This window comes from Xyrauchen texanus, chromosome 9 (assembly GCF_025860055.1).
Source record: "Xyrauchen texanus isolate HMW12.3.18 chromosome 9, RBS_HiC_50CHRs, whole genome shotgun sequence".
Taxonomy (NCBI): Eukaryota; Metazoa; Chordata; class Actinopteri; order Cypriniformes; family Catostomidae; genus Xyrauchen; species Xyrauchen texanus.
The window spans coordinates 32,327,695-32,344,931 of NC_068284.1; the positions used below are offsets into that span (position 1 = coordinate 32,327,695).

Sequence of the window (17,237 nt, forward strand, 5' to 3'; positions counted from 1 at the left end):
AGCTTTCTAGAGCGCCGGCTCCCAAGCTTTTCAAAGCTCCGCCTCCCGAGCTTTCCAGAGCTTTGCCTCTCAAGCCTCCCAGGGCTCTGCCTCTCAAGCCTCCCAGGGCTCTGCCTCTCAAGCCTCCCAGGGCTCCGCCTCTCAAGCCTCCCAAGGCTCCGCCTCTCGAGTCTTCCAGGGCTCCTCTTGAGCCTTCCAGGGCTCCGCCTCTCAAGTCTCCCGAGCCTCCCAGGGCTCCGCCTCTCAAGTCTCCCGAGCCACCCAGGGATCCTCCTCCCAAGCCTCCTAGGGCTCCGCCTCCCAGGGCTCCATCTCTCAAGTCTCTCGAGTCTGCCAGGGCTCCTCCTCTCGAGCCTCCCAGGGCTCCTCCTCTCGAGCCTCCCAGGGCTCCGCCTCTCGAGCCTCCCTCTGCTCTGCCTCCTGAGCCTCCCACGGCTCTGCCCCCTGAGCCTCCCGAGCTTTCCATGGTTCCTCCTCCCTCGGCTCTGCCTCCTGAGCCTCCCACGGCTCCGCCCCCTGAGGCCTCTGAGCCTCCAGAGCCTCCCTCAGCTCCGCCTCCAGAGCCTCCCTCAGCTCCGCCTCCAGAGCCTCCCTCAGCTCCGCCTCCAGAGCCTCCCTCAGCTGAGCCTCCCGAGCCTCCTGCGGCTCCGCCTCCAGAGCCTCCCTCAGCTGAGCCTCCCGAGCCCTCCATGGTTCCTCCTCCCTCGGCTCCGCCCCCTGAGGCCTCTGAGCCTCCAGAGCCTCCCTCAGCTCCGCCTCCAGAGCCTCCCTCAGCTGAGCCTCCCTCGGCTCCACCTCCAGAGCCTCCTACGGCTCCGCCCCAGAGCTTCCTACGGCTCCGCCCTCAGAGCCTCCCGAGCCTCCTACGGCTCCGCCGCCAGAGCCTTCCAGGTCATCGCCTTTAGGGCCTCCTCCCAGGGGTCCTGACCCTGTCCCTGACCTGTGGCCTCCTCCCAGACCTTCTGACCCTGTTCCCGTCCTGTGGCCTCCTCCCAGGCCTCCTGACCCAGTCCCTGTCCTGTGGCTGCCTCCCAGGCCACCTGACCCTGTTCCAGTCCTCTGGCCTCCTCCCAGGTCTCCTGACCCGGTCCCTGTCCTGTGGCCTCCTCCCAGGCCTTCTGACCCTGTTCCCGTCCTGTGGCCTCCTCCCAGGCCTCCTGACCCTGTCCCTGTCCTGTGGCTTCCTCCCAGGCCTCCTGACCCTGTCCCTGTCCTGTGGCCTCCTCCCAGGCCTCCTGACCCTGTTCCCGTCCTGTGGCCTCCTCCCAGGCCTCCTGACCCAGTCCCTGTCCTGTGGCCACCTCCCAGGCCTCCTGACCCAGTCCCTGTCCTGTGGCCTCCTCCCAGGCCCCCTGACCCGGTCCCTGTCCTGTGGCCTCCGCCCAGGCCCCCTGACCCAGTCCCTGTCCAGTGGCCTCCTCCCAGGTTTCCTGACCCAGTCCTTGTCCTGTGGCCTCCTCCCAGGCCTCCTGACCTGGTTCCTGTCCTGTGGCCTCTGCCCAGGCCCCCTGACCCAGTCCCTGTCCAGTGGCCTCCTCCCAGGTTCCCCAAACCTGTCCTTGCCCGGTGGCCAGCTCCCTGACCACCTGAACTTGTCCTTGCCCTTTGTGCCCCCTTGGACTTCCTGCCTGCCATCTGTGCCCCCTTGGACTTCCTGCCTGCCCTTTGTGCCCCCTTGGACTTCCTGCCTGCCCTTTGTGCCCCCTTGGACTTCCTGCCTGCCTTCTGTGCCCCCTGGACTGTCTGTCTGCCCCTCGTTGCCCCCTTGGTCTGTCTGCCCACCTCAAGCTCCCCCCCAGTCATGGACATTTTTTGTTTTGTTTTATGTCACTGTGATCGTCTGGAATCCGATCCTTGAGGGGGGCTATGTTAGGAATTCCTTGTCTTGTTTCACTGTTGCCCTCTGTCTGCCATTTTTGTCACCTTGCATTCCATAGTTTTCAATTTTGTCCCTTGTTTAGCTCCACTGTCTCACTTGTCATTGTTTAGAACTACACTTCCCAGAATCCACCTGCCATCATCACTGCCATTTTGTTCATTGTTTTCACCTGTGTCTCATTCTGTCATCACTCACTGTGTATTTAAGCCCTGCTTTTTGTTCACTCCTTGTCGTTCGTTGAATGTTGTTAGCCTGGTGTGTGTTCCCTGCCTGTGTTTTCTAGTTTTATGTTTATTTCCCCATTGAGGGTTTTCCTTTGTGTTTTTTCTTGCTTGTTTATTTAATAAAGTGTAACTGCATTTAGGTCCGCATCTCCTCGTCTGCCTTGCTGCTCAAGCGTGACATATACATTCCGGTCAATGTTCATTGACGTGTTACGCACATATTCACAGCTTGTCACAATGCCGGATTGTTCCCAAAAGCGCTTAGCAAAGCGCAGCATCATAGTGAAGCTTTTTGTAAAGGGATCAGTGTTTTCCAACCCTGTTCCTGGATGCACGCCAACAATACACATTTTGAATGTCTCTTTAATCTTACACAACTGATTCAACTCATTAGCTTGTTAGAATATACTCCAAGACCTGAAATGGAATGCGTCAGATCAAGGAGACATTCAAAATGTGTTCTGTTGATATGCCTCCAAGGAACAGGGTGGGGAAAGACTGCAATAAAAGACATCCATGTTCAAATAAACAATTCCTTCGCTAAGTAACATTATTCACATTATTCACTGCTGTTTGCAGTTTCCAAGCAATGTTTAAACCTGGCACGTTAATTTAATTTGTGCTGTCACAGGTGTGCTTATAGTAATTTTACAACGACTTTGAATGTGACTCATCCAATCAAAATTTAAAAATTTTTCTGATAGCCGGAACTATACGTCATACAATCAAGAAGTCTTCACCACAGCGCAACATATTTTGAATAATTTCTCTACTGTTTGGTCTATCAATCTGGCTTCTCTCTTTACTGAGAGATTAAATGGAATGTAAAATTTAATGTGATACTCTTAAACGTCCCAACTTTAAATGACTTCTCCCTCCTTCTCCATCCCTTTCTTTACTTTTCCACTTCAGCCTTCAGTTTAGCAGTTCACTCACTGGAAGGGGCCACTCTCCGCAGTGACTTTGTGTCCATTTTAAAAGAGTTTGGCAACCATTTTATCCAGGAGGCAGTGTATGGCTTTGAGGAATCCTGTACCATATGGTACCCCAACAAGCAAGTCCAACGTCAGCTATGGTTGGAGTATCAGGATATCAGCAAAGGTAAGCAGACAATTTATGTGGTTTACAAAGATTTAATTTGCTGCTTTATACTAAATTCACCTGTTTACTTGAAAAGATCACAGACGACCATGTGAGTTTTGGAAGTTTACTGGTTTTTAATTGGTGGGTTGTGACCCAAATTGGGCCAAAGATTTGTTCTGATAGGGACACAGACATCACTAATAAATATAGAAATAAGTAAATAAACAATGCTAAATGCAAATAATACAATTTAGCTAAACATATAATTCGGAATAATTAGGATTGCAAAATAAATGGGCTTGTCAACTTTTAAAAAGGAGAAAAATACTTCCCATATTTTTTGTTGTTGTGCCCAATCTAACTTTATAGTATTTAGGCACAAATTAATCTGTCACTTGGTAATATGGCTAATAGTAATAATATTTTGCCCAATGTTTGTTCCATTTATTTGGCTAATTAGACAAATTAGTAATTAGTAACAAATATAACAATTACACTTCTACTATTGTTAATGGATTTACAAAATAGTCTTTTTTCCTATTTAGCCTATCTCATGTTAATAATTTTGCATATTGTTGGCTCTATGCAGTTAATGGTAATAGTAATACATTTCTGTGTTTGATTGTAAGGACGTTTGGTTTACTTTTGTACTGTAAACTATTTGGCCGCAACGTGAAGCAGATTCTTTTTTTTTCAATTATTCAACAGACTGGAATCAATTATTCCACTTATACTACGGTTACCACACATCAAGAAATTTGTCATGTTTTTTTATTTTGATATTTTCAGGTTTTCATGCCTAAATCACTCTTGTGAGTAAAAATAATTTCTTCCACCACCAACTCATGGTCTTGCTTTAATACAGCTCATTCTTTCGTTGCTAGTTTGAAAGCGTCAATTTAGAACTATTAACAGAGGCTTGGGCTGCTTTTAAGCACTTATTAGAGTAACATGGTGTGTGTACGTTTGTGTGTGTGTTTGCATGTGAGAGAGAGCTAGCAGGATAGAGAGTGGAGATCATGTCAACTGGACTGCCTCTCTCCATGTTTCTAAGAGATTGACATTGTAAATCTGACGTGCACCGCCTCTATCCATTCATTTAACTTCATAAACTATTTCCCTGACTCGCCGTGCAACCTTAAAGGGTCCTTGCCACTTGGCATGTAATTTAGACTCGAGGTGGGGAGTAATAAAAGGATTTTATCTTACGTAGCCGAGTACCACTATTATAAAGCTGGCTTTGGCTTTGAGAGAGGGAGAGAGATAGAAAATGGCTTGCATCCCCTGAAAACGCCGCTATATGGTCCTCAGCCAACAGGATCACCTCCTTCAGTGATGCCAGATGGTGACACTGGACCCACTCCGCCGTCCTCTTCGGCAGCTGGAAGACCAACTGCTCCAGCACCACAATGTTGATGATGTCGTCGGCGTCTCCCTCCTCAGCCGGCAACCAGGGCAAATGGGTGGCCGACCTCGCTCAGCGTCAGTGGGCGGAAACGCTGACTGTGCTGTTCTGGGCTGCGGCCGATCCATTGCAGGATGTCTTTAACTCAGAATACTCCAGGAGGTTGACAACCAGGAGATGTTGTGCTGCGAGTTGTGCTTCCCCAGACAGCAGCAGCAGCAGATGGACTGCCCACTGCGAGTGCAGCCACTTGAGGGCTCTGGCCGCATGCTCGAAGATCTCCAGGAAGGCCTCCGGGTCATCATGTGGTGCCATGTTAGTGATTTTCACATGGGGACCTTCTGTTGCTGGGATTGCGGCTAAATCCCCCTCCAGGGACAGCAAGCTCCACAACACCTGCCGGTCCTTCTCTTGTGCCTGGAGGTGCACCTCAAATGCATCTCCAGCTCCTTCTGCAGCTCCATGAGGGCTTGGTGTTGTGCTTGGTGTTGTGCTAGGTGGATGCTTGCGAGGGACTTGAAGACTTCTTCGAAGATGTCATGGCAGCGTATCTTCCTCCATCCTGGGTTTCGGCACCAATGTGAAAAGGTTATTTTAACACTTTCAAGGAGGAAGCGGGAGACGGGTAACAATCCAACATGCATCTTTATTTCTCACACAAACTTAAAGAATGCACAATGAACACATATTAACACAAATTAACACACTGCTGTGTGCAACTCTCTCTCTCTCTCTCTCTCTCCTGGTCTGGATCACCCTTTAAATCACTCTACGCTCTCACGGCAAACACAAAACAGATGTTAGAGGTGATTTCCGACAGGTACCAACCCTTACCACACTCACTCTCTCCTCGCTGTCCACAGATGTTGCTCAACCACGCCCCCATTACCACACCAAGGTCTTTGTTTTTATTTTGTTATTTTGCTGTTTTAGCCTTCTTGGCTCTTTGAAATAATTGATATGGAACTGTTTTGCAGTCAAGACTTGGAACTACTTCATAGTCGTGCGTTTACTAAAAAGAAATTTGCACACCTTAGAAAGTTTGTCAACCAATCAGAATTAATCATTTAAAAAGCACCTAGGTATAATGCATAAATAATATATAGTTATCAAGGCAGGCAAACAGAAGTTTGGCCTGGTGCATCCAAAATTGGGTTTAGTCAGAACATAAACTCCATTTTAGAGAGGACGTGGATGGAAGCAGAGGAACTCAAACTCTACATGGCTCCAGGGAGGTTGGTCACATCTGTTCCGCCAATAAAATGGGACAAAAGCAGATGTGAGAAGGCTGGCTTGCTGGCTTAAAATTAATTCGAGCAAATGCTGCTCCATCCTCAGGTGGGCCCTTGGCAGCCTCACCTAGTTTTATTATGCTTCATCTCCACTCGGCTGAGCCCATGTTTATGTGCAAGGTCAGTTAGGACAAAACATACAAGTGTGTAATCTCTGCTCCACAAGTGTCACCAAATGGAATTGCAAAAAAATTATAATTGTTTTCATATAGGTTTCCCAAACAGCCCCCCACCCACACACACACACACCCATTTTACATTGGCTGAACACACAGATAATCCCACTTTAAACTCAGGCCATTGGTTTAGCCTATGTACATTTTAAGATTGGATAGGAAACAACATTTTAACATAAAGGAAACAAAAGTTAGATATTAAAAGACCCAACAACTCTGGAGATAGTCTAGACAGTCAACGGAGTGACTCAGCCATTCAAAGTTCATAATTCTATGCTAGGCTACCTTTTCAACAATGTGCCCTTGGTCATTAATTGAAATATCAGTGCTTTAAACATAAAAAAAGGATTTTGATGAACACATGCATTTCTTTTGGAACTATGAAATAAGCTGCAAGGCCATTTGACAAGGCATACAAGTGGCCTCAGTCTGTGCTGTCCTCTTTTCAATGAAAACATAAGGAGAATAGAATGAAACAAGGTGAATGACAACAAAATGAAAGCCATAGGTGGTCCACAGTGTGATAATGTAATACCCAGTCATTGCAGAAAAGTCTTTTGATGGAGTCAGTGAGTTCACCATGTTCTGGCCTCTTTGCCATTTCGTACTAATAGCCATGTGGCAATCAGTAATCGACCTGCTGAAAAGACTAGCATGGTACTAGTACATCTTCCCATAGGAAAGAAAAATCATACATGAGTTTTATTGAAAATCTCAGTTGCTTTTCCTTTTGCTTATTGTACAATTATAAATGTCTCTGGCTTTTCTGTTCTTTCTTTCAAGAAAAAGACCCTAGTAATCTCACATTCATTGTGAACCTCAGAAGAGATCTCAACATGTCACATGCACTGCTCTGATTTGCATATTTGCAAATTTCAGTATGAACTCAAAAATGTATCATCAAATTATTTCAAGGCGACATTACATGGGCTATACCACTATGCTGTCCACATTCATTTTTCATCACATTTATTGTATATCAACTTTTGTCTCCTGGATCTTTCCTATGGAAAAAAATAGATATATCTGAGACAAAATTGATGCTTAAAACAATGGCGGGTGCTGATTTGCTAGTGTCCCCACCATGCTTCTTAACTAGCTTCACTTGCAAGACTTCCTCGGTCAACCAGCAGAAAGTCCATGTTAGTCCACCAGCCAAACCAGCATTAACAAGCAAAGAAATTATTTTCTGCACATGCATTAGCGGTGCTCTAATTTGTCGATTAGCTAACGCTATATCCAAAGCAATTTATGGCACACAATGATTCAACTGATTCATTGAAAATAACCAAATCTAAAGAGTGACTCGATTACAAATTAGACATCACTATGGGTTGCGAGCAAGTTTTACTCTATACAAGTGCAATATCTAGCAAATAATATATTTTAGAGCATAACTACAAAAATGTACTGTATATTCACCACAGAAAGCCATAGAAAAAGACCTAAAGCTTTAAATGCAAATCATAGTTCTTTTTAAACCATTCAGCCATCCATCTTTACATTGTTAGTTTCTGTATCTTAGACCAAGTCAGATAAATAATGGCCCTCCTCTAACTACTGTTTCAGCACTGGCATTGTTTCCCTTGGTCGAATCGACTATGTTGCCTTAGTTCCAAGGACATCACCTTGCAATTCACCAAACATTAGGGCTTCAGATGGATGGCCTTAAATCATAGAGTTTTCCTTCCTGCCTGAAAACTCTGTTATTCTTAATTTTGCCAGCCTCGGACACCATTAAGTAATTACATTTTGAGCTGAAACTAGCCAGTAAGTTTTCAACAAAAAATTATATATTTTTTGAATTATTGAATAATGTTATTTATTAATTAGCATATCATGCAATTATATGTTTTAATTTATTGACATTTCTGAATTTTACATTTGGATGCTGCAAATCAGTGCTGACTCTGGGAAAGCAAGCATGAAAGGCAGGTGTTTGTTGATGGAGCAAGAGAAGAGACACTAGGCTGGGTGTTAAATACCTCCAGTGCCTCAGTTAAAGGTCCTGCTCTTTGGGTATGAGTAATGAGTTCTCTGGAGCCTCGGCTGCTAAACCATACTTGTACCCTTGCCCTTAATAGCACAATCCTTCCAGAGCAAAAGTGTGCCACCTAATTATTTTTGAATGTTTAGGGGGAAATGTTGACCAAACAGGTTTTGAATATTCATAAATCTGCTAAAGGAAATGAAAATATTGGAATGATGCTTAAGCAAAAATGAAAAATATGGAAAAGAAACTATTTGTTTTTGAAATAGAACAAGTCATTATTTTTTCATAAGTGACACTTCTATTAAATGCTTTACTATTGCTATGCTAGGATTTTGAAAAGGACTCACCACGAAAGGGTCTGTGATTCTGTCCTGGCCTATCTTGGCAGGTATTGATTTTGCATGATCAATAACTGTTGCAGTTTCTTCAAATTTCAATCACCATAGAAGTTTATGTTACATAACTTTGGAGGGTTAATAAACATACCAAGTTGTTTAAGAAAGTGGGCATGTGTATTTGTATTTATTTGTGTAGGGTTAACATTAATTTTGCTTTGAATTTCAAAGGGCAATTGGCATTTGGAATCATATCAGCAAATTCACCCAGAATTAGTCCAGTCTTGATTATCAATTTATATTAAAAGCGAGTCTGCAGTATGAGACTTTGACTCCCACTATTCAAATTAGACATCTTTCCCTTTGCTGTCATAATGAGCACTCAAAAACACTGCATGCATTCTGTATTGCTTTCGCCTAATTTTCTTATTAAAATCAGCATCTAGAATAGACTGAGGCTATTTGTCAATTTATACAGTATGAGTGAATTTAGACTCCGATTGAGCAGATTAAAAGACAGATTTGTAAACTCATTTGCGAGTTGAGATTTTTTAAAACAAAGCTGCACAGGTGTTTTACGTATAGCGTGGATCAACTGATTGTTTCACTCCAAACTTTTATGTAAAAAAATGTCTTTAAACTTTATTGCATTGTCTCCTCTTATGTTCTTGTAAGATTTACAGAGATGCTGTATACTGTACCAGTAAAATAGCCTTTTGAGATTAGGCTATACTAAGCATATAATATTTGACATGTTGATCATAAAATCTTTGATAGCAGGACCAACTCAACATCATAAAACTCTTATATATATATTGGACAGACTTAACACGCACAAAAATATGCTTAAATAGTTTTTATGACACGCACAACACACCAATTTGCTCTTTCTCTCCACGACCCCATGTCAGTGTTATTATAGTTAGCGGAAACTGAAACTAAAACAAAATAAAACTATTATTGGTAACTAAAATAAAAACTGAAATTATTGGAAAAAAAAAAACTAAAATAAAATACTTTTTCATAACTCCAAATCTAACTAAAATAAAAATAAAATAGTTTCCAATTCTTTTTAGTTTTTTTATATACTAGGGCGAATATGGGCAAAGTGGGACACTTTTGAAAATTTGTTGACACTTTTAATTATGATACATAATTAAAACATTACCTAATGCTATACCTTTGAATAAAGCTTAGGATGTCTTCTACTTTAGTCAAAAGTAAAAATGAACAGGGAAGTGGAACCTTTGAATAACCTATTTTCACCAAATCCCAGATTTTTTTAAGCAGTAAAGTGGGAAAGAGGAAAGATTATTCTCTAGAAAATATCTACAAAGTATTTGGAATAAATTTTTATATCTCAGCTCTGTAGGTCCATACAATACAAAGAATGGGGTCCAAAGATTTGAAGCTCCAAAAAGAGCATAAAGGTAGCAAACAAGTAGTTCATAATTGGTTTAATTCATGTCTTCTGAAGTAATCTAATCGTTTTTGGGTGAGAACTAACCAAAATGTAACTCCTACATATCTGTACATCTTGCAATTGAAGTCTACAGGAACAATCGTGATTTCAAGCTCATCTACACTAGATTGTGCTAGAAAGTGTGATAGAGCTTGAAATGAGACTGCTGATGTCAAGATTTACAGTAAAAAAGGACTTAAATATTGATCTGTTTCTCACCCACACTTATCATATTACTTCTGAAGAAATAGATTATGTCATATGTATTACTTTTATGATGCCTTTATGTGCTTTTTGGAGCTTCACATTTCTGGTCACCATTCACTTGCTTTGTATGGCCCTACGGAGCTGAGATATTGTTATAAAAATATTTTTTTGTGTTCTGCAGAAGAAGAAAGTCATACACATCTGGAAAGGTATGAGGGTGAGTAAATAATGAGATATTTTCATTTTTGGGTGAATTATTTTTGCAATATTTACAATCAAAATTAAACATGATAATACAATTAGATAGACGTTACACAAGACTCTGAGAAATGTAATGATGTTAGACTTTTTAAATGATACCAGTGAACGTCACCATTGCAGTTGCCACATCTGCCTTTGGGTGAAAGATTGAGAGAGGGATCAGGAAACTTGGGAAAGGAAAAGATTCTCACCCATCGCCTGAGGATGTGTTTCAAGGTAGGGGAGGTAGAAAGTAAGTGTGTAAGGGAGTAACATATACAGTGTACAGAGAGAGAAAGCAGATGAAAAGATTGTGAAGAGATGCTCTCTTGGCCTGAGCTGCCATAGAGGAGCTCCCTAGTGTTGCACATCTGCAGGACAGGTGCTCAATGCCGGCTGTGATCCAGGAGTTTGATGAATGAGCAATTAAACAATTCAAATCAAAGGGAAGCATGCAATTGAACTCAGAACTCAGACTATATCACAATTCCAGTGTGTTAACTGTGCCTTTAAGCAGCTTGAAAAATTGGAGCTGTGGATGTATTTTAAGGCCTACCTTCAAAATCAGTGCCTCTTTTCTTGACATCATGGGAAAATCAAAAGAAATCAGCCAATACCTCAGAAAAAAAACTATTTGTGGACCTCCACAAGTCTTGTTCGTCCTTGTGTGACTAATTTCAAACATTAAAGCTTACGCCTTCAGATCAAAAGGATTTTAAGATCATGAGAAACATTTCAGGCAAATGACCCCAAGCTTTTGAAATGTAGTGTGTGTTTATACATACATATATATATATATATATATATAAGAAGCTGGTTGACCAGGGAAGTCATGCTGATTAACCTAGTTAAGATGCCTGGTGCACATCATCATCTAATACACAACATTTCTTCATGGGGGCTTCTTCACAACAGTCTTAAAACTACACTTATTTATGATAAACATATATTTTCCTGGATTATAATGATCTGCATTTTATAACCCTCAATGAAGATATCCAATGAGTTAAGACATACAGTGCATCCGGAAAGTATTCACAGCGCTTCACTTTTTCCACATTTTGTTATGTTACAACCTTTTTCCAAAATTGATTATATTCATTATTTTTCTCAAAATTCTACAAACAATACCCGATAATGGCAACTTGAAATAAGTTTGTTTGAAATCTTTGAAAAGTTATTAAAAATAAAAAAATAAAAATAAATCACATGTACATAAATCTTCACAGCCTTTGCCATGACACTCAAAATTGAGCTCAGGTGCATCCTGTTCCCACTGATAATCCTTGAGATGTTTCTACAACTTGATTGGAGTCCACCTGTGGTAAATTCAGTTGATTGGACATGATTTGGAAAGGCACACACCTGTCCATATAAGGTCCCACAGTTAACAGTGCATGTCAGAGCACAAACCAAGCCATGAAGTCCAAGGAATTGTCTGTAGACCTCCGAGACAGGATGGTATAGAGGCACAGATGTGGGGAAGGGTACAGAATCATTTTTGCAGCATTGACAGTCCCAATGAGCACAGTGGCCTCCATCATCCATAAATGGAAGAAGTTTGGAACCACCGGTATTCTCCCTAGAGCTTGCTGCCCGGCCAAACCGAGCGATCGGGGAGAAGGGCCTTAGTCAGGGAGGTGACCAAGAACCCGATGGTCACTCTGACAGAGCTCCAGCATTTCTCTCTGGAGAGAGGAGACACTTCCAGAAGAACAACCATCTCTGCAGCACTCCACCAATAAGGCCTGTATGGTAGAGTGGCCAGACGGAAGCCACTCCTCAGTAAAAGGCACATGACAGCCCACCTGGAGTTTGCCAAAAGGCACCTGAAGGACTCTCAGACCATGAGAAACAAAATTCTTTGTTCTGATGAAACAAAGATTCTCTTTGGCCTGAATGGCAAGCATCATGTCTGGAGGAAACCATCCCTACAGTGAAGCATGGTGGTGGCAGCATCATGCTGTGGGGATGTTTTTCAGCAGCAGGAACTGGGAGACAAGTCAGGATTGAGGGAAAGATGAATGCAGCAATGTACAGAGACATCCTTGATGAAAACCTACTCCAGACCACTCTGGACCTCAGACTGGGGTGAAGGTTCAACTTCCAACAGAACAACGACCCTAAGCACACAGCCAAGATAACAAAAGAGTGGCTACGGGACAACTCTGTGTATGTCCTTGAATGGCCCAGCCAGATCCCAGACTTGAACCTGATTGAACATCTCTGGAGAAATCTGAAAATGGCTGTGCACCGATGCTCCCCATCCAACCTGATGGAGCTAGAGAGGTCCTGAAAAGAAGAATGGGAGAAACTGTCCAAAAATAGGTGTGCCAAGCTTGTAGCATCATACACAAAAAGACTGGTACCAAAGGTGCGTCAACAAAGTATTGAGCAAAGCCTGTGAAAACTTATGTACATGTGATTTATTTATAAAAAAGATTTTATCAATTTGCAAAGATTTCAAACAAAATTCTTTCACGTTGTCATTATGGGGTATTGTTTGTAGAGTTTTTAGGGAAATAATGAATTTAATCCATTTTGGAATAAGGCTGTAATATAACAAAAAAGCTCTGTGAATACTTTCCGGATGCACTGTTGCTTCACAAATGCTTCACATTTTTAGCTAAGTTATGAAAAAGCATCTGTGGATCCACATTTGTGGTGGATAGAGTACAGGATATGATGGAGAGGATATTGCATAACATGATCAGGAAATGTCAAAAGCTCTGGACCCACATGAGCAATACAAAAGGAGGCATACAGTTTAAGTCATCATTGTGTCGGTCAACAATCAATCTTGATATTGCTTTTATCTCAGAATGAGAACTCACAGAGCTAAACTAAAGTGTAGTATAAATCTGCCATGAACACAATGACTTAATCAACTTCAGGGAGCAGCAGTTCAGCCATGAGATCATCACCAGCTTCAGGCTTAAAATATCTCATATCTAAAATCTGCACCCTTTGGCATCACTATTTAGCATGATATTAGTTACTCTCACCATACTTTTGACTTGTGGCATAAAGACTGGTTCTCAAAGCCACCAATCAGATGGGAAGAGAGCATCTGGTTGACATTTAAAGTGACCAACCATAGTTTGTCCCTAACCATAACCCTAACCTAACACACCATATAGTATATATCTGAAATAAATTATAGCATGACAACAGACCGGCTTGGAAAATACAATTATTAAAATAATAGCGCAGTAGTATTTGTGAACGGTTGTAAGCCATTTAGGAAAATGCGTGTTGACTTTGTAATCAGATTTTTATTTTTTTAATCAAAATTAATGAGTTCTGATTATTTCACAGACTTAACGAAGGGTTAACCTTATTAAGTACCTCACAAAACTCGACTTTGATGCTACTAACCTGGAAAGCCTTGGCAAATCAAGTGATTAGATCTTTCTCAAAAGTGCTTATTGAATGAACTCCTTACCTTGTTAACAAGACTTTGTTTTCAGGCAGACTCATTAAAGGCGTGGTTCACCAAAAAGTTAAAATGTTCTCATAATTTACTCACCCTTATGCTATCCCAGATGTGTATGACTTTCTTTCTTCTGCAGAACACAAGGAACGATTTTTTTATTTAAAAAAAATCTAAGCTCTGTAGGTCCTCACAATGCAAGTGAATGGTAGAAAGAACTTTCAAGGTCCAAAAAGCATATTAAGGCAGCATAAAAACAATCCATAAGATTCCAGTGGTTTCATCCATATCAAGTTATATGATAGGTGTGGGTGAGAAACAGATCAATATTTATAAAAGTAATTTTTAACTAGAAATCCCCACTTTCAGAGTCGTCTTCTTTTGTTTTTGGTGATTCACATTTTTTGGTGTGCATATCGCCACCTACTGGGAAGGGAGGAGAATTTATAGTAAAAAATTGACCTAAACATTGACCATTTTCTTACCCACATCTATCATACAGCTTCTGAAGGTATGGATTTATCAATTGGAGTTTTGTGAATTACTTTAATGCTTCCTTTATATTTTTTTGAACCTTCAATGTTCTGGCCACCATTCACTTTCATTAAATGGACCTAAAAAGCTGAGATATTCTTCTAAAAATCTTAATTTGTGTTTAGTGGAAGAAAGAAAGTCATACACATATCGGATGGCATAAGGGTGAGTAAATGATGAGAGAATTTTCATTTTTGGGTGAATTATCCCTTTAAAAAGACAGCCTGTAATATTGGAAATGGCAATTCCAGAAATGTTGTGCCTTTTTTAGTTCAGTATGCTTTGGCTGGTATTTGAATGAACTGTGGGTGGTCTGTGAGTCTAGATACTAGTTTTTACCCCTCTCTATGAAATTTAAAAATAAATTAAGAGTGTGATTTGATTATTTATTTTTAGTTCAACAAAGAACAGTGGACTAGTGCAGTATTAAATCAGTGTGCTTTATCAGATTTAAAACACAACAAGAAAAGATTAGAGTAGTTCTGAGTGAGGAGTTTAAAAGCCTAGAGGTCATTCCCACAAGAAAACTTTTGTAAATGTATTCCAAACCATGGATTTTTTCTGACATCCCCTATTTCCCTGTTGATCTTGTTAGTGCTCCTGAAGAGCAATGAGAAGTGGACTGTGGTTTGGTGAAGGAGCATTAGTGAGAGGTCTTAACCTTTATCCAGACATAATTTACATCATCCTTCAACTGAAGAGCAAAAACACCTAGTGCCCTCTGGATCTCTCTCTAATCAGAGGATTTGTCCTTGGCATTTGGATGCCTGTGTTGCTGATCACCTAGTTTGTTTTTTTCTCATGCTCTCTGAACTTTGGATAAAAAGAACAGATGAGCCACATTAAAAATATATATATTTTGCTAGTAGACTTTTGACTGTGTGACCACATGGTATATAAGGGATCCGCTCCAGTGCATGTTTTTTAAGAAATGGGGTTTAAAAAGATTCTCTAAACTTCTAACTTATTCTAAAATAATATCTGAATTACTGTGATTTGTTTTGAGTTGGACCATTAATTATTATCCATCATCATATTACAAACCAGTACATATTTCAGCATTTAGTCACATATACATTTTTCAAATGGTTTGAATACATCTGCATATTTTTTCCCCCTTCAAAATATTAGATTTAATATTTTTTGTAACCATGCTGGATGGCAGTTACTGTATAAAGCAATTACTTTTGGCTTTCTCACTAAGTGTTAGGATGTAATTCCAGTCCACTATGCATAATAAAAAGCATTATGCTTTGATAATCAAAGGTTGCTGTTGTATTAAAAAAATAAAAAAATAAATGCTTGCTGATGTTTACACATAGAGTAATTGTATAAATAGTTTGTTTTTGAATTGTGTTTAATTATTCATTTATAGTGTCTGGCAACACTTTTAAATGTCATATTATTTTTATGATATTATTAATTTAAGCCACAATATGGCTAAAATATGACTTATATATTAGATCAAACTAGAAATATGTTTATTTTTTAAAAACCGTTTATTAAATGCAATTTATGATCAAGAAAAACGTCTCGGTTACTGTCGTAGCCTCCCTTCCCTGATGGAGGAAACGATCTTGAGAGCCCCGATCACCTCGGATCTTTGAGAAAAGGCCAAATTATATTTGGTGAGTGGAATTTGCATGCCACTCCCACAGACATATGGTATGAAAGGAAGCTGGATGCAGCATGGCGGTCAGCTCTGCATCGGCCTCAGACAAGGTGGCAGCCCAGTCGAGTCCTCAGCATAAGACATCTCCAGTGTGCTCTCTGATGCAGCAATCGAAGACTCATTTCGCGGGCCCCGAAAGAGACATCAAGTGAGCGGGCTGGTCTCATTTCAGAACCGGACTGGGGCAAATGAGCATGCTGGGGAATGGGAGGTCCGCGGGGAATTTCCCAGAAAAACCGCGGCCATTGAACTCCTCACATCGCCTCCACCGCCAGCCGGGCTGGCCTAATACCTGTGGGTAGAAGGCGCAGCACGGGGGGCAGCTGGAGTGACTTTCCTCCATTTGAAGAAGGAAAGCTGCGACCGCAGTGTTGCCATGGTCATATTCTCGCAATGAGAACATGAGCCATCTACAAACGCTGCCTCAGTGTGATCGCTGCCCAGACACGTGAGGCAGCACCCGTGGCTGTCGGAGGCGGAGAGATAACGATTGCACCCAGGAATCACAGAAGGAAGGAAAGGCATCTTTAAAAAGACACGTCTTTAAAAATATGTTCAACATCAATGTGTTTGCTCTTTAAAGAAATATATTCTTTTAGCAGAAAATATACTCTATAGTAACGCTGTCGAAGCACCCAGGGGTGAATATGCAGTTGGCGTGCAGAAGGAGAGAAAGCCTCTGAAATTTGCTGTATATCCAACAGCATACACTTCTGTAGAGGTGAATGGAACAGCAATAGTATTCAGTTCACTGATAGTATAACTGCTCGGCTCCGAAGAAAAAATATGAATGAATCCGCATTCCAGCTTCCTTTTATATCCATATGTACGGGGGAGTGTTCCACTCGCAAATTCCACTCACCAATTTTCATTAGCTTTTCTCAAAGTTCCGAGGTGATCGGGGCTCTCAAGATCAAACCCTAGTGTCACTACATCGACACAATGTCGAGTGAGTGACAGAAGGGGAACTTATTTGTGTGTGTGAGTGTGTGTGTGTGTGTGTGTGTGTGTGTGTGTGTGTGTGTGTCTGTGTTTATGTCGGAATGCTTGGTATGGCACACTAAATGAGGAGTGATGAGTAAGGTGCACAAGGCTTTTTATCAAGGCCACTAGTAATTCAAGTGTGTCTTATCAACACAATCCAGGTCTGTGATTGGCAAACTCTGATCCATAGTCCACTGGTTTAACTGCTGGTCTGTGGAAAATGTATTTCCATTGCTGTTCCTCTATTTCCGTAGGCAAAAGGATTCCTTAAAATGTGTGATGTAAGACAGTATTGAAAGTTAAGATTTAAGAGTTCAA

General features: G+C 41.5%; 1 protein-coding gene across 1 annotated transcript in view; it reads left to right on the plus strand.

The window, feature by feature from the left end:
• The window catches only part of LOC127649716 (astrotactin-1-like), a 560,423-nt gene that overhangs the window by 421,794 nt on the left and 121,392 nt on the right, over nt 1–17,237 (plus strand). Inside the window, exon 19 of the mRNA XM_052134948.1 lies at nt 3,016–3,204. Coding sequence (XP_051990908.1) covers nt 3,016–3,204 — 189 coding nt within the window. The remainder of the gene's footprint in view (nt 1–3,015; nt 3,205–17,237) is intronic.